The sequence below is a fragment of the Oikopleura dioica genome, chromosome PAR (assembly GCF_907165135.1).
Source record: "Oikopleura dioica chromosome PAR, OKI2018_I68_1.0, whole genome shotgun sequence".
Lineage (NCBI taxonomy): Eukaryota > Metazoa > Chordata > Appendicularia > Copelata > Oikopleuridae > Oikopleura > Oikopleura dioica.
The window spans coordinates 6,764,290-6,788,651 of NC_137293.1; the positions used below are offsets into that span (position 1 = coordinate 6,764,290).

General features: G+C 41.7%; 6 protein-coding genes across 11 annotated transcripts; 2 read left to right on the forward strand and 4 right to left on the reverse strand.

Moving 5' to 3' along the window:
- Positions 1–7,932: 7,932 nt before the first annotated feature.
- Positions 7,933–10,555, forward strand: LOC145704622 (receptor for retinol uptake stra6-like). The gene is made up of 6 exons (XM_081782086.1): positions 7,933–9,191; positions 9,236–9,385; positions 9,432–9,745; positions 9,790–10,000; positions 10,041–10,326; positions 10,374–10,555. Exons 1-6 carry the CDS (start codon positions 7,979–7,981, stop codon positions 10,531–10,533), a joined length of 2,334 nt encoding a protein of 777 aa, XP_081638212.1. The 5' UTR covers positions 7,933–7,978; the 3' UTR covers positions 10,534–10,555.
- A 110-nt stretch (positions 10,556–10,665) lies between these two features.
- On the forward strand, positions 10,666–13,729 carry LOC145701541 (uncharacterized). The gene is made up of 9 exons (XM_081778756.1): positions 10,666–10,870; positions 10,915–11,189; positions 11,236–11,469; positions 11,511–11,752; positions 11,796–11,919; positions 11,963–12,446; positions 12,488–12,739; positions 12,785–13,380; positions 13,466–13,729. The coding sequence occupies exons 1-9, from the start codon at positions 10,675–10,677 to the stop codon at positions 13,727–13,729; spliced, it is 2,667 nt and encodes an 888-aa protein (XP_081634882.1). The 5' UTR covers positions 10,666–10,674.
- Positions 13,730–13,795: 66 nt separating this feature from the next.
- On the reverse strand, positions 13,796–17,097 carry LOC145704623 (uncharacterized). Of its 5 annotated transcripts, none has more exons than XM_081782090.1 (11): positions 16,787–17,097; positions 16,590–16,657; positions 16,114–16,537; positions 15,958–16,072; positions 15,243–15,916; positions 15,029–15,181; positions 14,745–14,984; positions 14,620–14,700; positions 14,518–14,543; positions 14,240–14,311; positions 13,796–14,198 (listed from the first exon to the last, which is right to left on the reverse strand). In XM_081782090.1, the coding sequence occupies exons 1-10, from the start codon at positions 17,069–17,071 to the stop codon at positions 14,281–14,283; spliced, it is 2,097 nt and encodes a 698-aa protein (XP_081638216.1). In that variant the 5' UTR covers positions 17,072–17,097; the 3' UTR covers positions 13,796–14,198; positions 14,240–14,280. The 5 variants fall into 5 exon arrangements, 4 of the variants coding, with proteins under 4 accessions (XP_081638216.1, XP_081638214.1, XP_081638215.1 ...); XR_014134476.1 differs by having other exon boundaries at positions 14,176–14,198; positions 14,489–14,543; XM_081782088.1 differs by lacking the exon at positions 14,518–14,543 and having other exon boundaries at positions 15,029–15,178.
- Positions 17,098–17,338: 241 nt separating this feature from the next.
- LOC145704624 (serine/threonine-protein kinase WNK4-like) lies at positions 17,339–20,025 on the reverse strand. The gene is made up of 7 exons (XM_081782091.1): positions 19,893–20,025; positions 19,275–19,851; positions 19,074–19,201; positions 18,556–19,028; positions 18,289–18,512; positions 18,070–18,243; positions 17,339–18,025 (listed from the first exon to the last, which is right to left on the reverse strand). The coding sequence occupies exons 1-7, from the start codon at positions 19,940–19,942 to the stop codon at positions 17,759–17,761; spliced, it is 1,893 nt and encodes a 630-aa protein (XP_081638217.1). The 5' UTR covers positions 19,943–20,025; the 3' UTR covers positions 17,339–17,758.
- A 36-nt stretch (positions 20,026–20,061) lies between these two features.
- On the reverse strand, positions 20,062–21,060 carry LOC145704664 (NADH dehydrogenase [ubiquinone] 1 alpha subcomplex assembly factor 2-like). 2 transcript variants are annotated; one of them, XM_081782138.1, is made up of 3 exons: positions 20,817–21,060; positions 20,631–20,748; positions 20,062–20,509 (listed from the first exon to the last, which is right to left on the reverse strand). In XM_081782138.1, the coding sequence occupies exons 1-3, from the start codon at positions 21,023–21,025 to the stop codon at positions 20,405–20,407; spliced, it is 432 nt and encodes a 143-aa protein (XP_081638264.1). In that variant the 5' UTR covers positions 21,026–21,060; the 3' UTR covers positions 20,062–20,404. The 2 variants fall into 2 exon arrangements, with proteins under 2 accessions (XP_081638264.1, XP_081638265.1); XM_081782139.1 differs by having other exon boundaries at positions 20,631–20,753.
- A 46-nt stretch (positions 21,061–21,106) lies between these two features.
- Positions 21,107–24,148, reverse strand: LOC145704643 (uncharacterized). The gene is made up of 7 exons (XM_081782115.1): positions 24,038–24,148; positions 23,854–23,959; positions 23,527–23,805; positions 23,058–23,162; positions 22,916–23,010; positions 22,778–22,867; positions 21,107–22,730 (listed from the first exon to the last, which is right to left on the reverse strand). Exons 1-7 carry the CDS (start codon positions 24,143–24,145, stop codon positions 22,653–22,655), a joined length of 861 nt encoding a protein of 286 aa, XP_081638241.1. The 5' UTR covers positions 24,146–24,148; the 3' UTR covers positions 21,107–22,652.
- Positions 24,149–24,362: the final 214 nt, after the last annotated feature.

Here is a 24,362-nt window from a genome sequence, read left to right on the forward strand (position 1 = left end):
ATTTTCTGCCATTTTCAAGTTCTTGGAAAAATACTTCAAAAGAACGAGAAGAGAGAAGACTCTGAAGATCTTTCTGAAAGAAACTAACAAACAAGAATCAAACAACAACAAGACCTCATCGTCAAACAAAGTGAATTTGAGTTTTGCTATACAGAAGCCCCCAGAAAAGAAGAAAATCGAGATTGAGCCTATAAAAAAGAACAAATTGTTCATATTATCTTATTTCTTATTATAAGAAAGCATCTACTCTACCTAAGAAAAAGAAAGGTAGCATAATTAATATATAGGAAACATTGTTCTCCGAAATCTCTTCCAAAAGTTGACCCTAAGAATAGACACTGCCCCGCCACATAGACCAGACACACCCGATTCCATGGATTTCGAAAGTATAGGTAAATCTACTACAAAGTATGTATCTCCCCATATTCTTTACCAGGTGATTGGGACTTTATGAGAGGAAGTGATGTTCGAAAAATTCCATCATGTTCTACCCCTGACAGTTCTGTTCAAGACTATTCAAATGCATTTTTCTCTGAGGACGAAAATTTTGTTGGAAGGTTTGAAAAAATTTCTTCGTTCGATTTCAATACATCTCTAGCCCGAGTGAAAAGATCACTGATCTTATAATGAAGGAGTTCGACTATTATACCAATTGTATCCGCCCGGAGCCGATAATTCAAACAATTTACCAACAACCTGCTCAAGTATTTCAAATTCCTATTGAAGGTCAGTCCAAAGCTTCTCCGCCATTTTTAAGAGTTTTCAGAAGAAGCTCAAACCCAGACCCTGATCATCAATCAATCCTCAATAATTCCAATTTATGCCGAACCAATTCAAATGATAACAACAGTTCAAAATGCATTTCCAGTGCAAGAAACTGTCGTCGCCAATTCAACGACAGAGAAATTGAAGAGTCAATTGATCGCTAAGATCAACGAGAAGCAGCAGAATAAGACCCGTTGATCGCCAGAATCTCCAGAAGTGAGTAGTCAAAAGGTAAATACCGTAATAGACGTAGTTCAAATTGACCGGAAATTTCCTAGAAAGAAATCAAAAAGGAGACGAGCGTGAGAGCGGTTAAAATTCAGCTAAAGATCGACTGAGCTCTAGCATAACTTATTCAGCTAGCGAGGATGGATTATCCAGAAGATTATTTGTGCGGAACGAAATAATTCTGCTTCTTTTAATTTAGACTTTTATCATTTAGAAAAATAATAAATTTAGTATTTTTTGTTCAATTGTTTTTGAGAGTCTTTACGGTGAGGGAATATTCTTTTATTCTAATTTGCTTACAACGATGGAAACATGAAGGAGTATCCAGTGCATAAAAACTAATAAAATAGAATCGGCCAAACAAATTGGAAAGAGAGAGACGAAATTGAAACAAGGATGAATAAAATATTTGTTTAGAATCCCAACACTCCCTTAAATATTCTGATCTGTCAAAATACCAACCGCTGGCGAGGTCATCAAACCACAATTATTCCAAGTGAACAATTAATTTTTTAAAAGCCTCTCAATTCCGTCCCATTTATATACGAAGACAAAGATTAACCGCGGTCATTATTTCTGTGATTTGGGAAAATTTTGATAATTCAAAAACGATTCGGGAATATTCGTTGCATATTCCCAAAAATGGCTCAAGTCACATTACTCGCGCTTTCACGGGACGGGAAATAGAGCACCTACAGTAGACCCAAAGCGTTCGTGCAAATACAAGAGCTGTTCTTACCAATGCAAGGATGCGTATGGATTGGAATTACACTATCGGGTGCATGAAAACCGACTTCTATCCTGTCCATACTGTCCTTATCGACTTCAGAAAAAATGATTAGCCAGCATCTACTTACACACTTTGACACGAAAAGCATAAAATGCGATTACTGCTCATTACTTTTTCGAACACAAGATGCTATGAATCGCCACTGGCAGAGAAACCACACAAAGGACTTTACTTGCTCTTACTGCTCGACCACTTTCCTTAACTTTACTCGCTTACAGAGACATACAATTTCTTGTGAGGAAAGATTAAAGAGGCTCGAAAGATGACATTTTCGATCTGTTTGTATTAAGCATGATAAAGCTGGACCGTAAAAGACGCAAGCCAAAAAAGGAGGAAGACGATGAAGAGCAAGAAAGAACAGAAGTTGATTTTACGTCAGATGCTTTTGTCGGAAAGCTGGAAGGGTCCGATAACGGAAGAAAGGGTGGATTAGGAAAGGCTATATATTTTTACGTCGAATCTTAGGAATTTTATATAACACGAGGAAGTTTTAATTCCAAATTATCAAAGGTGGAAATCAAGCCAGGGATTAGAGATCCTAAAACGGCCCTAAGCTTTTCCTACAGAGAGCCTGTTTGGACTAGCATATGCGAAGAAGAATCTTACAAGCTAGAAGTTCTCAAAAATGGCAAAATTATCGGTAAAGTCAGTAGTAATTTTAATATAAAATGTAATTTCATTTTTAGGAAAGTATCAGCTCAGCGGGAAAAGCTGTCATGTCCTTGGAAAATGGGAAACGTGCGATCCTATCGAAAATATAGGTCGAAGAAAGCTCTTTCCGATCTGATTTAAACCGCTAAATCGCTTATTTTGAAAATAGCTTAAATTCAGTTTTGACACCCTTCCTACGTAGACTTTAACTATGTTCGAGGGCATCCTGAACTCGATGTCATCCATATCCAAACCGGCATTCGGTATTTTGAACATCCAGCCCTCGTCGGCTTTATGTAGACCTTTCCTGATTTTCGACATGACATCGACGCCATCTTTGCAGGAGATCTCCAATGGCTCTTCTTCTAGTCGGATGCTTATGTCGTCGCCAACACGGTATAAATTAACACATTGCAATTCATCATATCTGCCTAAATACAAATAATTAAAAAATGAAATCATAGATCTTATCTTGGGTACCTGATTCAGTGTCTCTTTTATCGTCCTCAAGATCTTTCAATTTTTGAGCTTCATCGGCAAGAAGCAACCGATCGGTAAGCTGCGCCTCCAAATTTGAAATCTCTTCCTTGATTTCAAGCTCTTCCAACTCGCGATCAGATTTTTCCTTTTCTTCGATGAGCTGATGATCTTCTTTCGAAGCATTGACGAGCTTGATCTCCATCGCAGCCGCGTCTCGGCGAAAGTTCTTGATCTTCTCTTCGCTGATTCCTAAATTTACCTTTTAAAGCATATGTTCGTTAAAATGTCAGATAATGTCACTTTTCCTTCGCCCGATTAAGAATTGGGGAAGTGAAAAAGGCCGAGCCAAATTAACAGAGCGTAGTTCCGGAACATGTCACATTTCATATTTTAATAATCTACTCCTTCACCAAAATTTTGAAAATTCAAAATATTACAGCACTATTTCGCTAGATCTGCGTCTCTCAGATGATCTCAAGATTTTTTTGAAAGAACAAGTTCAAATTCTTATTGAATTTTAGTTTTTCTTTGATTATCTCTTACTTCTATCCATATTCTATTCTATAAAAGGGCTTGAAATAATTCGTCTCCAAAAGGGGGATAAAACGCCTGACGAGTCTGTAATCGATGCTTCAGCCATACATTTTCAGACCTTTTTCTGGTATTCAGACGAGAAGAAAATAGACTGATAGAAGCTACAGAGGTAAAAAATCAAATTTAAAGAGGAAGAGCAGAGAGCTAAAAATCAGTAAATCCAAGTTGATATTCAACTCCCAAACCAGTCAATTCCGTCTCGATTCTTGGGCATTAGGCGACGTCGTATCGATAATATTTTTGATGCGTTAATGACGAGCTAAAACGGCTCATTCTTTGAAAATACGCTGGACGTGGCTGAACAGTGATCTGCTTTGTTTTGCCTGACAGTACGGAAAGTAGAGATTACTTTCTTCGCCCACTCAGAACTGCGTTTCAGAGCAGGAAAAATAAAGCATTAACACTTGCGGGCATATTTATCGAGCGTTTACGTGTCACGCTTTTAAAGTGATTGACGGGGTCAATTCCGGAACAGCTAGAAATAAGAAAGTTCCTGGAATTTTAGAAAGAGGAGAGGGGATGATGGTAATAAAGAAAGAAGAATCTGTGATTGAAGACAAGGAAGAGAGCGGAAAGAAAAAGAAGGAAAATGTCACTTGGTGCAAGTAAGCGAATCTGACTCGAAAATTTTGTTCTCGACAGAAACTTATCAAAGAAAAGTCCCTCGGCATCGACAAAAATTGGTATTTTCCCTGATTATTTTCTAGCAGCGCCTTTACCTTCGACCGAAGTTGTGGCCATTTTTTTCTTTCCTCCGTGTAGATCGGTTCCATCGAGACCTTCGGATTGTCGACGTTGCCCTGAATAATAATTAATACTGTTTTTAAATAGTAAATTACTTTTCGGGCGTTTCGGCGTGATGTCCTTGAACTTTTCGGATGGCTTGGAAACCTTTTCCGGAACCGGATCAGATTCGTTGTCACTAAGCCCATCTGGTTCATTGACGCTTTCTTTAGTTCGTTCACGATGAGCACGTTCTTCTGGTCCACATAGTAATTTTCGCTTGTGTTCGATCCAGTGATATTTGCTGCTGTAGACACGACGACAATTATGGCAGGAATATTCCGGGAGTTCTTAAGAAAGATTTTAATTTTAGATTTTACGAAATTTTTGAATACAAAATCTATTGATACAATAAACCATATAAATTGTATTAATTATTTGTCTGCAAAAAAAAATGATAGCTTACCTCCTTTTCTTTCCAAACGATTGTATAATTGCCGATTATTGCAATCCCTTCCGCCCCGATGTCTCTTGAATTTGAAACTGTTTCGTGGGGTTTCATATCCACACAAGTCACAAATTAATTTTGACATTCTAAAAGTCTCTCAATAATTAATAAAAAATCAATTTCTAAAAAAGGAATTGAAGATTGAAAAAATTAAGATATAAAAATTATGCTTGAGCGCAAGCGGGCGGTTTTTCGAGCCGAACGCTTGCTCCGTGCTAGCGTCACAAAAAACTTACTAAACGCCACGGGAAAATCTTACGCCTGAAAATATGGGTTTGAAAATTAAAACAAGGAAGAACCTGAAAACAAGTTCAAAAAACTTCAGCCCCCTCGGCTGCTCCCTTTTTAGGGAGTGGCTGAGGGGGCTTTTTTGCGTTTGGTCAGTTGATTTTTCGAATCAAAAGTTGACCGAACGCAAAAAAGCCCCCTCAGCCACTCCCTAAAAAGGGAGCAGCCGAGGGGGCTGAAGTTTTTTGAACTTGTTTTCAGATTCTTCCTTGTTTTCAATTTTCAAACTCAATTTTTCGTTGAAAACCCTGCTCTGATGTCCCGAGTTTTCCTGGCTTCAATCCTCAAGAAATGAATTACACACTTTTACGATTGTACATCATGGCATTCTACAGCTTCTTATACGCACCGCTAGTAATGTCGGTTCCGAGATTCGACTTGCTTGGCTTCTCTTTCGGCAGTTTTTATACGTACACTTTTCTGGCCAGCATGATCGTCCGAGACATCGACTGTTTCTCAAGCACAGTTGTCCTTGATTACATCATTCTTCAGTACATAGGCTGGCTGATCCTCTGCTTGACGCAGTCATACGCGAACATGGTCTTCTGGTTCAACTGCTTCGAACGACGAGTAGAACGGAGACTCTCCTGGCTAAGCATTTCCTCGATTCACTCCGAAGTCCGAAAACAACATGGGATCACTGCCTGGTTTCTTGGAAAAGTAGATAATTGGACAGCAAAGGCAAAGGCCACTTTTGTCGGTCGATTTCAAGACAGCTACGATTACAAATACGTCCAGAGCTTGTTCAGAAAGCCTTCTGATGAAGAATACGAGCCGAAAAATTGCTGTTGTAAATACTGGTGCTGCTGTTGTGCGGAAGAAAGTTTACGATGGTCAAAGCTTTTTCCGATTTCATAATCGAATGATTTCTTCAGTCATCTGCGGATATTTTGGATTGGTGATCATGTTCTTTGCGATCAATCAGTCAATCATTCCGTTTTTGACGAATATCAGTCAGAGCTCAGAGAACATGTATGCAGTGGCTAGCTTTATCGAACCACAAAGCATTTTCAACGAAACAGCGATGAAGATGTACGTCGACTGCGCTGATCAGTACATCAAAGCGTTTACATGTAAGTGCAATTAGAGGCATTTGAAGATATCCATATTTTTAAAGATTCGTTCACGGCATCATCTGCTCTCGCCACGGCATTTACCTGGTGGTCAACTTGGAGTTTCTTAAACAATCACAAGAGACAGTTTCTTGCTCTCAGACAAGGAAAACTCAAAATTCCAGAAGATTGTACCCCACAACTGCAGCTGACAGGTCTGTCAAAGATTTTCGCTTATGAGAATTTTGAAATCAAATCTAGGTTCTTTAAAGTTTCAAGCCTATCAAGCTGCCAACTTGACCTGGGGATATGCAGTTCAACTCTTTGCTTTTTGGCTGATAATGTTGCTTGTTGCATGGCTAGTTTGGATTCCTGTGACTTTTCCGATTGTTCCAATAAGAGAATTTTGGGTGTACATTCTCTTCGTGTACATTCAAAGTTTCTTTTGGATCTTTGTTGTTCTCATTTTGCAGTGGATTCTGGCGAAATACATCGTTCTTCAAGACCCGGAAATAGATGCTTCTATTGACAACAGAGTTTATAATATTTCTTCTTATCTTTTCTATTTCAATGTAAGTTTAGATTTATAAAAATTGAATAACATGAATGTAGAACATGTTCATCGGATGGAGTTCGTTGCTGCTACGACTTGGGCACGGAATTCTTTTCGGACTTCTGGCTATTCAACGTATGGATGTTCCATCTCTTCCTTGCCATACAGAAGCGTGGGATGCAGCTTACCGGGCTTATTTGGGCTATTTAGCGATGGATATGCTTCATACAAATGCTGTTTTGAAGTGTTTTCTGACCATCATTCAATCAGGTATTATTCGAACTGATCAATTTCCAGTACTTTCTTTTTTAGAAGCAAAAAAGACGAAAGATCCAGCAAGTAGAAAAGCCAAAATCCGATGGCATTTGGCTTACTCTTTGATTTGCAACGAAGAGTTGAGGTTGACAAGAGCTCATGCGAAACGCTTACTTCTGAAACGACTTCTGCTCGATCAGAAAATTTTGGAAGAAGAAGCAAAAGCCGAGAATTCGAGACTCAACAAGCTTGTTAGAAAAGTAAGAGGGGATTCAAAGGTCATTCCAGTGCCAGAAAAAGTCGTTGATGGAATAAAAGGAAGAAAGAAAAGGGAATCAGATCAATTCAAGTGGAATTCGCAAATTACCAATAAAATTCTTATCTGTATCTTGGTTGACAATCTTCTGACCAAGACTTGGATAAGAGAAATAGTTTCAATCATTGAATGTCGAAAAGCCAGCCCCTTCGGCCATTTCCCCGCGGGGATTTGGCTGGAGGGGCTTTTTTACGTTTGGTCAATTTTGGCCATAGGCTCTCCGAACGTAAAAAAGCCCCTCCAGCCAAATCCCCGCGGGGAAATGGCCGAAGGGGCTGGCTATATCAAATGAAATAAAGTGCAAAAAAAGGGGATGGTGTCTTTTAAAATTTCTAATGAGAACGTATATTTTTGCAAGTCTCATAATTGCAGAGTGGAATCATATGTTTGAGCAGTTCTATTTGCATGACTCCCGACTGTCAAACAAGCGAAGCAGTCGTAGTATTTTCTACCCGGTTTCTGGACTTCAAATCGGCAAATTCCTAGTCAAACATCGAAAAAGAGGATGAAAAATGGGAAGCTACGAGAACACGACAGTTGGCGATCTTCTCGATATGGATACCGAGGAGCTTTTGGAAGCTATAGGGAGAGGTTCAAGCCCTATTTATGATTTTTTGATGGATCTAGTTAGAAAGAGAGAATTAATTCGAGTTGGAAGAGTAGGTGATTATCCCGAAATTGATTATCGAGGTAAAATTGAATGAGCAAAAAAGAATCTTTGAAAGAATATATTTACAACAATTCCAAAGCTATCGAGGAAGTTTATAATTCAACAATGGAATACATCAACAATCTGGAATCGACTGAAATCCTCGACAACCATACTGCCATTGAAATCGATGCATATGAAAAATACTTCCAATGCTCAAACAGCATAGACTCCGAAAACGGACGAATCCCGGGCTATTCTTACGCAGTGTTTCTCAAGTGGATGATGATTCCTTGCGCAGTTATTTACCTTCTCTTCCTTTTTTCTACCGTTCGAGTGCGTCTCTGGCCAAATTTCCTCTGGGGCCGCCCTGGAATGCCTGAAACTCTCGACACGCTGCACTCTGAAAATACTAGAATTCATAGAATCATCAAAATCGCTATTTTCATGGTGATGGCTGACACAACCTGCAGAATGTCCGTCGATCCAAGGACAATATTCGTACCGAGTTTTCCTGGCTTCAATCCTCAAGAAATGAACTACACACTTTTACGATTGTACATCATGGCTTTCTACAGCTTCTTATACGCACCGCTAGTAATGTCAGTGCCGAGATTCGACTTGCTTGGTTTCTCCTTTGGAAGTTTCTATACGTACACTTTTCTGGCCAACATGATCGTCCGAGATATCGACTGCTTCTCAAGCACAGTTGTTCTTGAATACATCATTCTCCAGTACATAGGCTGGCTGATCCTCTGCTTGACGCAGTCATACGCGAACATGGTCTTCTGGTTCAACTGCTTCGAACGACGAGTAGAACGGAGGCTCTCCTGGCTAAGCATTTCCTCGATTCATTCCGAAGTCCGAAAACAACATGGGATCACTGCCTGGTTTCTTGGAAAAGTAGATAATTGGACAGCAAAGGCCAAGGCCACTTTTGTCGGTCGATTTCAAGACAGCTACGATTACAAATACGTCCAGAGCTTGTTCAGAAAGCCTTCTGATGAAGAATACAAGCCGAAAAATTGCTGTTGTAAATACTGGTGCTGCTGTTGTGCGAACTGGTGGCGGAAGAAGGTTTACGACGGACAAAGCTTCTTCAGATTTCATAATCGAGTGATTTCCTCAGTCATCTGCGGCTATTTCGGATTGGTGATCATGTTCTTTGCGATCAATCAGTCAATCATTCCCTTTTTGACAAATATCAGTCAGAGCTCGGAGAACATGTATGCAGTGGCAGTAACTTTGGCTAGTTTTATCGAACCACAAAGCATTTTCAACGAAACAGCGATGAAGATGTACGTCGACTGTGCTGATCAGTACATCAAAGCTTTTACATGTAAGTGCAGATGATAGCATTTGAAGATATTCATATTTTTAAAGATTCGTTCACGGCATCATCTGCTCTCGCCACGGCATTTACCTGGTGGTCGACTTGGAGTTTCTTAAACAATCACAAGCGACAGTTTCTTGCTCTCAGGCAAGGAAAACTAAAAATTCCAGAAGATTGTACCCCACAACTGCAGCTCACAGGTCCGTCAAAAACTAATGCCTATGAGAATTTTAAAATAAAATCTAGGTTCTTTAAAGTTTCAGGCTTATCAAGCCGCCTACTTGACTTGGGGATATGCAGTTCAACTCTTTGCCTTCTGGCTGATTATGTTGCTCGTTGCATGGCTAGTCTGGATTCCTGTCACTTTCCCGATTGTTCCAATTAGAGACTTTTGGATCTACATTCTCTTTGAGTACATTCCAAGTTTCTTTTGGATCTTTGTTGTTCTCATTTTGCAATGGGTTCTGGCCAAATACATCGTTCTTCAAGACCCGGAAGTGGACGCTTCTATTGATAACAGAAGAGTTTATAATATTTCTTCTTATCTTTTCTATTTCAATGTAAGTTTCAATATAAAGGGATCAATAAAAATAAGCATTTGTAGAACATGTTCATCGGATGGAGCTCGTTACTGCTTCGCCTTGGATATGGAATTCTCTTCGGTCTTTTGGCTATTCAACGAATGGATGTTCCATCTCTTCCTAGTCATACAGAAGCATGGGATGCAGCTTACCGGGCTTATTTGGGCTATTTAGCGATGGATATGCTTCATACAAATGCTGTTTTGAAATGTTTTCTGACCATTATTCAATCAGGTATTATTCGAACTGATTAATTTCCTGAACTTTTGTATAGAATCAAAAAAGACGAAAGATCCAGCAAGTCGAAAAGCCAAAATCCGATGGCATTTGGCTTACTCTTTGATTTGCAATGAAGAGTTGAGGTTGACAAGAGCTCATGCAAAACGGTTACTTCTGAAACGACTTTTGCTTGATCAGAAAATTTTGGAAGAGGAAGCAAAAGCCGAGAATTCGAGACTCAACAAGCTTGTTAGGAAAGTAAGAGGGGATTCAAAGGTCATTCCAGTGTCAGAAAAAGTCGTCGATGGAATCAAGGATGAAGTATCTTCCGTTATCTCCAGGTGAGCACCCTCTAATGAATTGATTTTGACAGTCTTTCAACAAACAGGAGCTCTTCAAAATACACGCCACGAGAATTTCTTACGCCTGTTAATATCCCGTCCCAAAGCTCATTAGCACTTCCAAATGATGATTTCACAAACCTCCGAATCCGAGTATCTCAGAGCGAATCGATCCGTCAAGTTTCCACTAAAGAAAGCGAACTATAACTGCTACTTTTGCAATTAATAAAACGGCTATTTACTGTTGATAAATTTCTCTGATCCGTGAATTTAGTCGTTTCTAGAATCAGTCTTATTTATCCTCGGCAGGAATCCGCAGTCATTCATAGTTTCAAAAAAGAGAAAAAAATGGAGCCTCGCAAATTATGCCAGTTGCAGTTGAATCAATTCCGTTCGCAGAAGCAGTACGATGAGCAAATGCTCAAGCACAACGAGTTGGCGGACGAAGCGCTCGTCAGAGAAAAGAAGCTAAACGCGACGGAAAATGAGCTCAAAGAAGCCACGGCGAATCATGACAACTTGATGAAGGATGTTCAGAAGCAATGTAAGTACCACAAACTTAAACTCAAAATTCATCACCTTTTTCAGTTGAAGAAGCAACAAGCGTGATCAAACAGGCCGACGAAGAGCTAGAAATCCAAGAAAGCCTGAAAAAGATCGACCTCCACGAGAAAGAAAATCTCTATCAGAACATCCTCGCCGAAAAGCACTCCAAACTTATTCATTTCAAAAAGAAACTTGATCCACTGAAACTTCTCATCGGCAAGAAAAACGAAGAGCTTTCCCGCCAAGCTGAAAGAAACGACAATCTTTTCAGCGAGTTTGAGCGCGAGCTAAAAGCTAAGAATACCAAACTCGCTCAGGTGAAAATTCACCAACGCTTGACATTTTCAGACAATTTTTTTAAAGGTTCACGAATCGGTCCAAGACGTAATCAAAGATCGCGAGCAAGTCGAAGCGCACATCAATGACAAAATCGAGGAGAAAGAAAATGCTGCTAAATCAATTTCCACCATCAAATCCAACCTTGAAACAGTCCTGGAAGAGCAGTCAAAAGCCCAAGATGAAGAGCTCGTCGGACACCAAGAAACCCTCAAAGGCGAAAAAGAGAAAATATCTGCGATGGAAGCAGATATCAAAAATGTAATAATACCCAAAAGATTTCAGAGCAGCAATTCTTTCAGATTCAATACGCGATGGAAGTAGCCCACAGCGCTGCAGTCGCAGAGGAAGAACGATTGAAGGAGAGCCACGAGAAGGTTCTCGCTGAAAAGGAACTCTTCATTGCTGTCATCGAAGACGAAAATAAAGAAAAAGAAGAGGCGATCGAGGAAAAAGACCACATCATCGAGCAAATCATGGCGAAAATCACAAATCAAGTAGAAGAAAAAGTCCAGGAGGAATTCGGAATCAAAGAACGCCAAGAGTATGAAATCAAAAAAAATATTAAGAAAATAATTATCCTTCAGAAAACTCGAAGAACTAAACGCAGAGAAAGAAGTTATCAACGAGAAAATTAACACCTTGGAAACGGAAATAAAAGAGACGCAGCGAAAGGAACATATTCTCTCTCAACAACGCAACCAAATTAAGGTAATCCACCTTGCCTTTTTTCCTTCACTAAAACCCATCCAAGGAAGACATCAAAGCCGTGAACAACGAAATCTTCGCAATCGAAGGCAAACACCGCCCATTGAAAGCAAAACTGAACGAGATGGAAGAAGTCCTCGAAGTTCACCAAAACGACCCAATCTTCGACGATCTCGCTGCGAAAGTCAAAGAGCTCGCCAAACGCGAAGTAGAAATTCGAAAGATTCGAGAAAAGATCAAGAACTTTCGCCGAGACGCGGCAGCGATGGAGATCAAGCTCGTCAATGCTTCGAAAGAAGATCATCAGCTCATCGAAGAAAAGGAAAAATCTGATCGAAAGTTGGAAGAGCTCAGACAGAAAAAGAAAAATCTACTCTTGGAGAAAAAGAACAAGGAGGACGAACTCGAGGAGAGCAGACTTCATCTTCAAACAACGGTGATGAAAACTGTCAACGTCAGAACTGAGGAGCTAAAAATCAAGGAAGAGATTTCAAATTTGGAGGCGCAGCTTGCTGAATTTATGGGCAGAGGTAAATCTGCGTATAAATCATCTTTTCAAAGATAAATTTAGGAATCAGCGAAGAAAAACTAGCGGAAAAACGGCTTCTTCTCGCCGATGAAGCTCAAAAACTGAGAGAGCTTGAGGAAGAAGTCGACGAATTAGAGTGCGAAAAAGAGTTTCAGAGTTCGGAATTCGATCAACTTGTCAAGGAAGAAGAAGAACTCAAAGGCGAAAAAGTCAGATTAACGGAAAAGCTCGCGTCAATGAAAGAAAATATCGAAAAGAAGGAAAAGCGACGAGCGTCCGTCCTCAAGCTCAAAGGTAATCTTCAACCATGAACGTAATTTACTACAATTGAAATTTCAGGAGAGCAAGAATCAAAGCAAGAAACACTGAAAAAACTCCAAGAAAAGAAGGCAGATCTTGAAAAGAAAATCAAAAAGCAACGCGAAGATCGAGAAAAGTCCCTTGATGATTTGAGCGTCGGCTTCAATAAGCGAAAACAAGAGCTAGAGAAACGCGATTCAGAGCTCTCGCAAAAGGTGAAAGACGAACTCGCTCCTCCAGAAGAAGATAGCGCTGCAACGCCGGAACAGCTTCTTGCTTACATGGAGGCTGATGTCGCTGAAACAGGGCTTTATCTCAAATCTTTGAAAGAAGATATTGCTCACGCCAAAGAGTACATCAAGGAGCACAAGCAGCAGGAAGAGGCGAACATAGAAGAACTCAACGAAACTCTTGTCAGAAGAACCAAAGCAAAGAAAAACTACGACGAGAGGAAAAAGAAGGAGATGGAAAAGAAGAAAGAAAAAGAGATGGAAAAGAAAGAAAAGGGAGAAAAGAAAAAGAAGAAAACAGTTTACGCGAACCCGGATTCTGATGAAAGTTGGAACGCACCTCCTGAACCAGTGAAGAAACAAAAGCCTTCAAAAATTCCACGATTCGTCGAAAGCCCTCCTAAGGCTCAGGAAAGGTGTAACTGCCACTTGTATAAAAGGCCTTTAGTTGAAATTTATCAAATTATCAGCAGTTTTTACCAAATGAAAGCTAATTTCGGAGAAAGTAAAGAAGGCCCCTTCCGTCGCTTCGACCATGATTTCCGTCCCTGAGTCTTTCAAGAAGCCAAGGACCTTCCACGAGAAAATCGACGTCATGGAAGACGAATCCTTCGCTCCTTCCGTAGCTGGTTGCTCCAAACTCATGCAGCCTCCGTCCAGATCCGGCAGCAACTCACATCATAAAAAGCGACCTACGATCATCAAAGCAAAAAGAAAGGAAGACACTTTCAGCGATGATATTTTCGATTTTTAAATTCTCACAGAAACTTTTCTTTTTAATTATTTTTAACTGCCTTTATCGATTCAAATATAATCCACGGATTTTGAATGATTGCTTTTGTTATTATTCGAAAAAAAAGCAGAATGAATGAATATCGAATAAAAATATTATTTTTTGCTGTAATTGAACTGTAAGGCAGCGCTTCATAATTTTCATAAATAACTTTGCATATTCCGCAAACTGAGCTTCAAACTGGAACATGAAGAGTTCACGCGGGTTTTTGGTGGTTACATGTCGTGAGTCGTGAGTTAAACGTAAGGAGGAGGAAGCATCTGTTGACGATGATGGTGAAAATGGGAACTGGACGAAAATACAGTATTCAAATTGTTATGTTCAAGTTTAGCACAGAGAGTGGGAGTTCTTGGAGGGAAGTTGCTGGTGCGTCTTAGTGATGGTCGGGTACGCCGTCTGGCATCGATTTCTGGTGCTGGTACGTGGGCATCTAAAAGACGATCAGAGCTATTGTAAAGATCGATTCCTTACGTTTTGTTGAGGGACCATCGGCTGCCCTTGAGGCTGAACCATCAGCGGTTGTTGGAAGTTGTGCGTGGGCAACTAAAATATGCAAAAATCAAAGCGGATATATATTCGAAAGAAAGTATCAACGCAATTTATTAGTGTCAACATATAGTTGTTAGTAGAAAGCCAGATGACTGTTATAAAGTTGTGTGAAAGTGATTATTATTGGGTATTTTGAAATTGTTTGTTTTGATAAATCTGATTTGCGCATACATTGGAAGCGAACCAGTTATTTTCAGTACCAGTATTGGAAATAATCTCCAAATAACTTAATTTGTTTATTACTTACGATAATAAAGTGGCAAGAAATTGTTAAAAACTGCGTAGTTTTTCGGATGAATTACCTGATAACCGTTTGGTATGTGCATTGCTTGCATTTGACCATGTTGTCCCATTGATGTTGCTGGAGGAGAGACAACTTGGCTCTAGGAAAATTGGTTAGATAAGAAAAGCCAGAGTTCAAGTGTACCGGGTCCATTTGTCTTCTCATGAGATGTGCGTGAGTGATGGGCTGTTGGTGAGATTGAGGAAGAACATGAGTCTGGGCGTGAATTTGAGACAGCTGCGCGGCCGATAGTTGCTGCTGCTGCGGCGGCGCTTGCTGCTGTTGTGGAGCTTGTTGTTGTTGGTGTTGTGGGGTCTGGTTCGGTTGCTGTTGCGGTGGGGGAGCTTGTTGTTGCGCCGCTTGCTGCTGTTGAACAGAGTTCTGCTGTTTGGGATTACATCATCATGAGTAAGATAAGGGCGTATTACCTGAAGCTGTTGTTGAGCTTGCTGCTGTTGCGGTTGCATTTGATCCTGTTGGATCGGCTCCACAGGGTTGATTTGGTTTACCCAGTTCTTTGTTCGATCAGCTGGAGTTTCTATTGGATGATTGTGGACAGAGCCAGACGTAGAAAGATCCTGCTAAGTAAGTTAGAAGCGTGCATGATCAGCTATCAAGATTGATTTGTTCAAACAGACTTACAGGTATACTTCTTGATTGCTGTGGTGGATTTTGCTGGTGTTGTTGTTGAATGAGCGGATTTTGAAGTTGAGGTGGAGGAGCTTGTTGTTGTTGCTGAGCTTGTTGTTGCTGTTGCTGTTGTTGTTGTTGCTGGGAGTTTGGCGCTTGTTGCTGCTGTTGCTGTGGAACTTGCTGTTGTTGTTGAGCTTGTTGGACGATGGCGTTGTTCTGTAACAACGCAGATTGCAGTTGGTACTGATTGAGTTGTTGTAGCTGTTGCTGGCTCAGCTGCGGGACCGGCTGCATTTGTGGCATCGCCATGTTAGTTCCCATAATTTGCGTCGGCATCTGGTTAATCATCTGTGGACTGATAACTTGAAAGTTTCGAGCTAGTTCCTTCGCAATTCTGGTTCCTTCGTGCCCAAAGTGATCAGCAGCAGAGGTGATCTTCGGAAGAGACTGTTGGTAAACCTGCGTCGGGATCACATACGGCAGCGTAGGCATCGTGGTCTGTGGATTAGGCGGTATTTGTGAGAAATACTGGAAACTGGTATTCGGAGCTGTTTGATATTGAGCAATGCTTGGCACTGTGGAGAGATCTGCTTGCTGGGGAATTTGACTCATTGAAGGCGAGGCCCGCGTGAAGTTTTCCGCCTGAGGAATACTCGGCGCTCGTTCTGGCATCGAGCTTTGAACTAGAATTCAATAAGTTCCATGATTGAACTGGAATGTTTACTTTGATTAAGATGCGATTCAGCTTTTCGAGCTTGATCTGCACGGAAAGCTTCTTCTGAAGAATCAGACTGGCGGCGAGCATCTATTGACTTCCGAGGACGCTTTTTCTTCTTTGACTAAAGAATCTTGTTAAATAGAAAATAGCTTCAAAATTTACCTGATCAAGGGCGCATATGAGCCTTTTATCAAAATTTGAAAAGATCTCTTCAAGCTTGTTCTTCAGTTCTGCGTTATTTCTTTCAGCCTGCTCGGCCATATTCTTCTTGAAAAGTTCCATCTGTTCCTCGAGCATTTCATTTTGCCTCTCAGTATACTCGGTATAAGCTTCCGTCATCTCAGACACAAAGTCTTTTATAGATCTCGACGCTCCGAACGCGATTTTCGACGTAATATCTTCCCTGTAATTCTGGCCATCAGTTTCATCATCGGCGTTGGAGGATGTGTTGCTGTGAACTGAATTGATCCCAGGATGAAGAGTACCTAGCCCTAGCGCTTGTGATTGCGAGGTCGTCGATGCCATTTTCTCTTTTGCTTCTTTTTTCGAATTGTTGTTTATGTTTGAAAGCTTCTCTTTGATGTCACTAAATGATATGTTTTCAAGATGATGACCATCAATAGGCGTAGGGGTCGAACCTCAGATTAACACCTCTGTAGGATTCTTCTTTGTGCACAGTTTTAGCACACTCCTCCTCATTATCCGTCTTTTATGAGGGCTTACCACGAGTTGAAAAAAAGTAAAACGGACACCTGAGTCCCAAGAGAGCGGAAAATCGCGTATCGATCAGTAGGTAACACGTCTTAAATACGTACAAGCATGGAATGGCCCGTTCCTGTGTGGCACCGTCGTTCATATTCGTCGCCTTGGCAGACACAGCGGGTACCGACGCAGCTGGAACGGTGCTGATCATTTCGACCTCTTTCTCTTTCACATCAATCTTCTCGACGTTCGATTTGATCTCGAAGCGACCCTTCGTCTGAATGACCGGCTCTGGCTTGCTCAGCCCGGATTCGCTCTCATCGATTTTCTTCGCTAATGGCTCATTTTCTTGCAAAGGTTTTGTGATCTCTTTGGAAATGTTTGCTTTGATGGGATTTTTGAGTTTCAAGGATACCATTTCTTCGCGCAATATATCAATTTGATATAAAGGAATAGGCAAAAGTTGGTGATAAATTTTAACGATTTAATTAAGATGCGGTCTTGGTTAATCAAAAACAAGGTGCGGCTGGGGACGATTTTATCCTCGCAAACTTGGATTTTTCTCTATTTTATTCTTTAGGTCGAAAATGAATATCCATCAATTCTAAAAGGTTGTGGATTAGAACAATTTAGTTCGTTCCCAAAATAGGCTCAATCCTCTTGATAAAATCCTCTTAATCCCTCCCGATTTGGTTTTCTTTATTTTCGCTCTTCTCGTCAATCGACGGCAAATCACTGGCCCTCTCCGCTACTTCTCTCTTTCGCGGTGTAATGTCGATATGCAACGATTTAGGTCTTTGATCACCCGCTAGATGGTTGTTCTCAACTTCGTTCGCTCTTGAAGCTGCGTACGACAGTCCAATACTCTCTTTCGATTTCCACTCGGCGATCTCGTCTTCCGTGCCCATCTTCTCAAGTGAGTCGCGAAGGATGCGGCTAAACTCCTCGAACACGTGCTCGCACTCGTGCTCAACGATGATCCCTTGCGTTTTTAGATTGTCCATTTGCTGGTGAATCAGATTCGCATTATACTTGATCTTGGCCGGAGGAACGTGTCTTTTTCAAAAGTCCGAAAAGTGCAATCAACAAAGAATAACTTCAAGTTTCAAAACTCTTTCCTGACGGAATCGACCTCGACTTCAATTTCCATGTTTCGTTTCTCATCATCGGCGCGATTGCAGCCATTCCACTTGATTGCGGGAACGTCTTTTACGCCCGCCTCATTTGTCAATTTGCCGCTCAAAAGTCGGTTGATGATTTCCAAAAGCAACTTCTCGATGTTCTCACGCTTGTTGTCCGGAACGACTTTGTTGTTGATGATTTCGTTGGCTAACTGGGTGGCTGCTTCGTCCTCTTGGCGCTGTCGCTCGACCTAGATTTTGAATTGGAAATAGAATAGAATGCAGAAAGCCGTACTTTGAAAACGATAGTGGTTACGTCTCCAGAAGTGACCCTGACAGTAACCTCCCAGCCAGTATTTTCGCCTGAGTTTTCCTCTTGTCCCTCAGGAAAGAGTGGCTTCACATCCATAACAGTCACCGCCAGGCGTTTATTCTTCGCCCTCCGCGCCTTTTCGGTTTTCCCATCAACCTGAACGAAAATAAAATAATTTCAGGCGACTTTGCCTTCTCCCACCTTTGCTGGTTTAACAATCTCGGGTTTCTTATCAGCTGTTTTTTGATCATTATCGTCTTGTGTTCCAGAGTCAGCAAGAGTCGCTGCTGGGGACTTCTTCGAGGAATCGTCTTGACTTTGATCGGAAGATTTTGGAGCTGAGGAATTTTCTTGAATTTCTCGCTCTTTTTTCTCCTTCTCTTCCAGGTCTTTTTTCTTTGTCTTTTCCACAGCGTCCATGATGGCTAAAGATCGGTAGTTTTAACGGCGAGAAGAATGATCTTTTACCTTTTGCGACTTGCGGTACAAATTCTGTTTTCAGCGTGGATTCGACTGACATTGACTGGGCCACTTGATAGGCGGTATCTTGACCTATCGTGAAGTTAAAATCGATCGCCTCATCTTCTGGCATCGCCTTTTTCATATTTCCTTCATAAACAACAAGTCTCAGCTTCAACTCGCCGCCATTCCTGCCCACAACGAGGACGTTCAACTCCTTGTCGTCGAAAAACTCGTTGTCCAAGAGCGCCGCAACGGTGGCTCTGTTCGACGGCTCGAATTCAATGCATTGCGAGATGATGTGCTTGATGCGCTCGTCTTCAACTTTCTCAAACGCTTTGGGCGGGGTGCCTTTTACAACCAGTCTGTAGATTTGAGTGGGATTAGCGCACTCTTCATATGGGTACTCGTTCGTCACCATTTCTAGCAAACACATGCCAAATGCGTACACATCTGCGGGTTCAGAGTAGTTCTCATCGTACCTGAATCAGAGTTCAACTAACACCCAGTCTTTCATTCACGCTTACATTTCGGGGGCCATGAATTCAGGAGTACCGATGACTGATTTTGCGACTTCCTGGCGCTTGAATGTTGCCAGTCCCAGATCGCCGATTTTTACGACTCCGCTTGTGCCAGTAACGAAGATATTGTCACACTAACAAAATTAACGCATACTCTAAGCGCACATATAAATTCATTCTCTGATATATTTTCATATATAAAGGTACCTTTAGATCTCGATGGAGGACAACTGGATTTCTCGAGTGTAAATATTTCAGACCCTGGAGAATCTGTCGGCTCCAACTTTTCAAAGGGCGCGATCTGATGACTTTGAACCGTTTCAGATAAGTCTTGAGTGTTCCAGACGTCATAAGTTCTGTAACAAGCACGACAGACCGAAGTCCAGTTGTCTTGTTCGCCATTTCGAATGTGTCGTAAAATTGAACAATGTTGGTGTGTTTGAGCTTCTTGAGAATCTCAGCCTCAGCTCGGAATCGCTCGCGATCTTCCTTGGTGATCTTATGTGGCTGAAGCTCAAGCCAGGCAACGGCAGCGCCACTGTTCGTGTCTTGACCTTTGTAGACTGTTTTGAAGCTGCCCCGGCCGACTTCTTTTTTGAATCGGATGAAGCGTCCATCAGGCGAGCGGTCGACTTCTGACTCCTCTTCTTCGATCGGGAGAGATCGCTCTTTTTCGCCTTCCTCGGCAACTTGAGCCACTGGAAGGGGCTTTTCTTCATCAGCAGCGGCTTGAACGGGCATCGCTACTGAGGCTTCGGCTTCTGTTTCGGATGGTGCTGATACCCTGGAACAAAATTAAAGGAGAACTAGGCAGGTAGAACTTACATGTCTTTGTCTTGTGAAGGTTCTCTCGTGGGAGGCTGCTGTGGAGCCATTTTCTCAGGAGGAAGAGGTCCTTGCGAGATCCCTTTTAGAAAGAGTCAAGATCATGAGGAAATCAACGAGGAATACAACATCTAAAATTGCGCAAGACATAAATGAATGGCGTGCCGAGTCGGAATAGAATGAACTCAATTAAAATTAAAATTGGATTAAACGAAAACGACAACTACTAGGTAGCTTTACCGATGTTGCCCATTTCTTTCATTTGGAAATCGAATCTATGGGATTTGTTCAGATTCGGGTTCGGAAAGTCTTAGACAGGAAAGTAAAAATAATCACAACAATTATAAAGACAACAATGCACAACTCATGCGTACCGTTGGAAAATCAGAGGACATGGGCATCGAAATGACATAGAAAAAAACCTCACATTTCCAATTCACATCAAGCAAAATATTTTTGTAACGAAAGAGTTCTGAAAGAAATTAAATAAGAAAAGGGAGGTGTTAAAATTGTTAAGGCTTCCATTCTTCAGTTTCAGCTGTTGGATCGACATATTGCTCAGATTTATAATTTTCTTGTTTTCCATACTTTTCTTCGAGTACTTTTTCTTGTTCTTTCTGAACAAAATCGATGAGAACACCGTAAAAACGATTTATTAACAAGCCGACTAGAATTTAATGTCTTCGAATGAAGCTGACAAATATTGGCCAAGAAATCTGTTCATAGTATTCATATTACCTCCTCTTTCCACTGTTGATGTTTCAGATCTTTATCGTGAGCTCTTTGAAGCGTGCGCATTCTGACATGCTCATTCATCAAGATTTCATGTTCTTTCGGAGGATCTGCTCGCGCGTGGCTAAACTGAAGTACAAACAAGTTGGAATACAACTCTTTCTCGTAATTTCAAGCGATAGAGGCTCTTACCGTAGCCAATGCTGCCATTCGGTCGGGGTCTTGTTTTGATATTGGCCCTTCATGAAGGCATCGATTTTCTCTGGCGGTGAGTCGTGCGTCAACCCGTGCGAGCTGATGCGCTTCATGCGACGCGCGGCGGGCACCTCAAAGTACACGTTCCCGTAGTGGTCTTGGCCGACGACGTATTTGGCGTCGGGGAGGAACTCTTTCCGAAACATTTTCCGAAAGAACGAAACTTGTCGCGAAACAAACATTGTCTAAAAATGATCGTAAATGAGGGTTGAAAAATGTATTGAAAAATTGAAGATGCTTTTTTGACAGAAATTGGTGATTTGAATAGGTAAACAATCGGACAAAAACAAGACAACATGCAGAAAAAAATGATTACAGCTCAAGTTTTGAGACTCAGGATTCCAGAAAAGGGAAAGAAACAAAAATTTGACGAAAATTGAAGAGTTAGTGTTTAAAAAAGACCAAAAAAAACGGGCGTATTCGGAGAAAAACAAGAACTAGGGACAAATGATCAGGTAAAATGAGGATAGAAAATGACGAGTTGAAGAAAAAAATGGCAGCTGACAGCAGGGATCCCAGATTTTTTCGTTTTGACGCGCGCCCCGTCTGACGCGAGCGCAAAGGATTAGCGGCCGCGCGAAAATGATTTGCGCCTGCGCGCGCCCAGCCGATTTTGAAAAGTCGCCGCGTTATCATAGGGCGATGAATTGAGTGCGGCGCCCCGATTTCACGCTGAAACGGGCGAGCGGCGTGCGAGCGCTCGATGCAGTCAGGGCGCCGAGCTCAAACAAAACTCGTGCGCTAAATTTAGATTGTTCAATTGAAGATATAACTAGGATTAATAAAGTACTGATCTCCCCATATAAAAACGCCCAAAACATGATTTCATACTCATTTCGAAAATGTAAAAATGGCTGAAAACTCGGAAAGGTGTACTCCACTGCACATAAGAACTTTTCAGCTTAATTACTTCCAAACAAATTGAAAATTAAAATTGTTGTTCCTTCCAGAGCTGGAAAAAAGTATACTTCCCCTTCAAAAATCTTCAGGGCGCCCTTCATTCTTGAAGGGCGGTGAAGTACGAAATGGCTCTGAAGTATACTTCACGCGCTGAAGTATACTTCAGCTATCGGTTCTTATCGAAAACTTTAGCCGCCACTTCATCTGCCACAATCAGCGTGATTTAAATCGTGGCGTCTGAGAGCCAATAAGCGCAAAATTTGAAAAAATTCTAGCGGATGGATTCTGATGGCCGACAGAACCAAGTTGAAGTAGAGTGAAGGGCGGAAAGGCGGTTGAAGTAGAGGGAAGGGCGGAAGTACACTTCACGCCCTTCAACGCCCTGAAGTATACTTCATGAAGTATACTTCATTCTGAAGGGCGAGTGAAGTATACTTTTTTACCAACGCTGGTTCCTTCACTAATTTGGAGCATATGTACCATACCAAAGCTACATTCGGATCTTGAATATCTCATCTAGTTTTCAAGAGATAACTTTTTGAATGAGCGCATATTTGGGCGCAGTCCCGGGCGAGCGTCTCAAACTCATCGGACGCGCGTCTCGATCGAGCGAGGCGACAATTTTTCATCGTCTGCTTGCGCCGCGGCGCTCTCAATTCATCGCCCGCTATCGGTGGTCATTCATGGGGACGCGGCATTTTTTTCGCGCGCGCTAGGATTTTTTGCGGCCACTGCGTGAATCAGAAAGTGGGCGCGCGCCAAAACGAAAGAATCTGGGATCCCTGGCTGACAGTAGTGAGAGAGACAGTACAGTGTAGTTGAGTCGAAAAGTGCGTTTGCGAAAAAGAAAGAAGGGGCGATCACTGAACGCATTCACATGTACATTCCATTAATGAGATAGTCCGAGTCCTCCTTTGGCAGTTGCTTGTATTGGCTCTTGGAGCAAAGTCCCTGAATCAAAAGTTCAGAAGTTGAACTCTCGGTTAACTAGGTCTTACCGCTTTATGACGGGCTTGTCGGTATCTGATGTAAACCGCAATCAAAGCCAGCAGAAGCAGCAGCAAGCCGAGACAGAGTGGCAGGATAATCTAAAGAAAACATCGTCAACCCATTGTTTCCTCGAAAAGAAAATGAACCTGGATGCCAGTCTTTTTCTTTTCTTCTTCGATCTTCGTTTGCGCTGATTCTTCGAATGACTCGCCGACGTCTTTGAGCACGTGCAACTCTTGCGCTGAAAAATGAACTCATTAGTTTTCTGCGTTGATTGGTATATTTTACCTTGATCTTGAGGAATAGTGTCGGTAGCTGGGCAGTTCAGCTCGTCGCTTTTGTCTGGACAGTCTTCGGTTCCATCGCACACGTGCCAAGCGGGAATGCAATTAACTATAAATGAGAAATATTATAATCAAACTCGGCAGATAAAAAAACGCTTTCGATAGCGTCTTCTACAGGCTGAGTTCGGCAACCTGTGTAGAAATCCTGAGTAGGTGTCTGAACGACACTTGGATGAAAAGCCGCGTAGCGGCTTTTATAGAGACGAAGCCGCCAAGCGGCTTCGCAAAATTATCATTCCGTCTATTAATAAAATTCTGGCGAAGCCGCTTTGCGGCTTCGTTTTGAAAAAAAGCCGCTACGCGGCTTTTCATTCAAGCTCTTCGGAACCTAACTCAGGTTTTCTACAAAGGTAGTCCAGGCTAAAGCGCCCTGACTCAGATTTTTGAACCCATTCGAAACTGTCGATTCGTACCTTTGTTGTCACATTGCCAAGCCAGTCTTGAGCATCCACCTTCGTCATCAACATCAGCGACGATGTCCTTATGAACGCTCTTTGTGGAACTATTGACGATTTGCTCGGCCGAATGCTGGAGTCCCCAGCGCGCATATGCGTTCAAAATCGCAGGAGTCTTGACCAGAGTGTTGAAGGAAGTGTGCTGCTCGAAGGTGCAGACGAAATCTTCGGCGTCGTTGTTCAAACAGTCGAAGAGAAAGCACTGCCCGAACTTGGTGTAAACAGCGACGTTGCAAGCTACCAAAGGGTTTTCATAGAAGTTCTCTTTTGAAATAAATAAATTACCTTTATTCCCGCAGCATCGCGAGTCGCAATCATCCCTGGAGCTGCTCTCTACGGTCTTCAAAAAGGTGGCTCCTTCTTTGATTGATTCTGCAGCTCGGATGATTAGCTTACAAACGATATTCGCATATATCATCACATCTCAATTGAAATCTATCTATTTTCATTCTTCAAAATATCGCCTTTCCTTGGGCCATTCTTGGAGACACATCGAATCTTCATCCCCACCGCGAGTTTCCAGATCGGCGAACTGACAGAGAACTAACGAGGACAACAACGCCAAGATGCAGCGCATTTTCGATCTAAAAATTGAATATTTGAATTACTGAAAACTGAGCGTAATCATAAAATACAATACAATTATTAGTCCTGGTCTGGTCAACGAGAATATTTGGATATCTAAGGAGTTCATTTTATTCAGAAATTTCATAAAAATTGATCGGTTTAAATATTTTCAGAAGGGACGTAACAGGCGTCAAAGATAAGAGTTCAATTGAAAAGATTAGGAAATA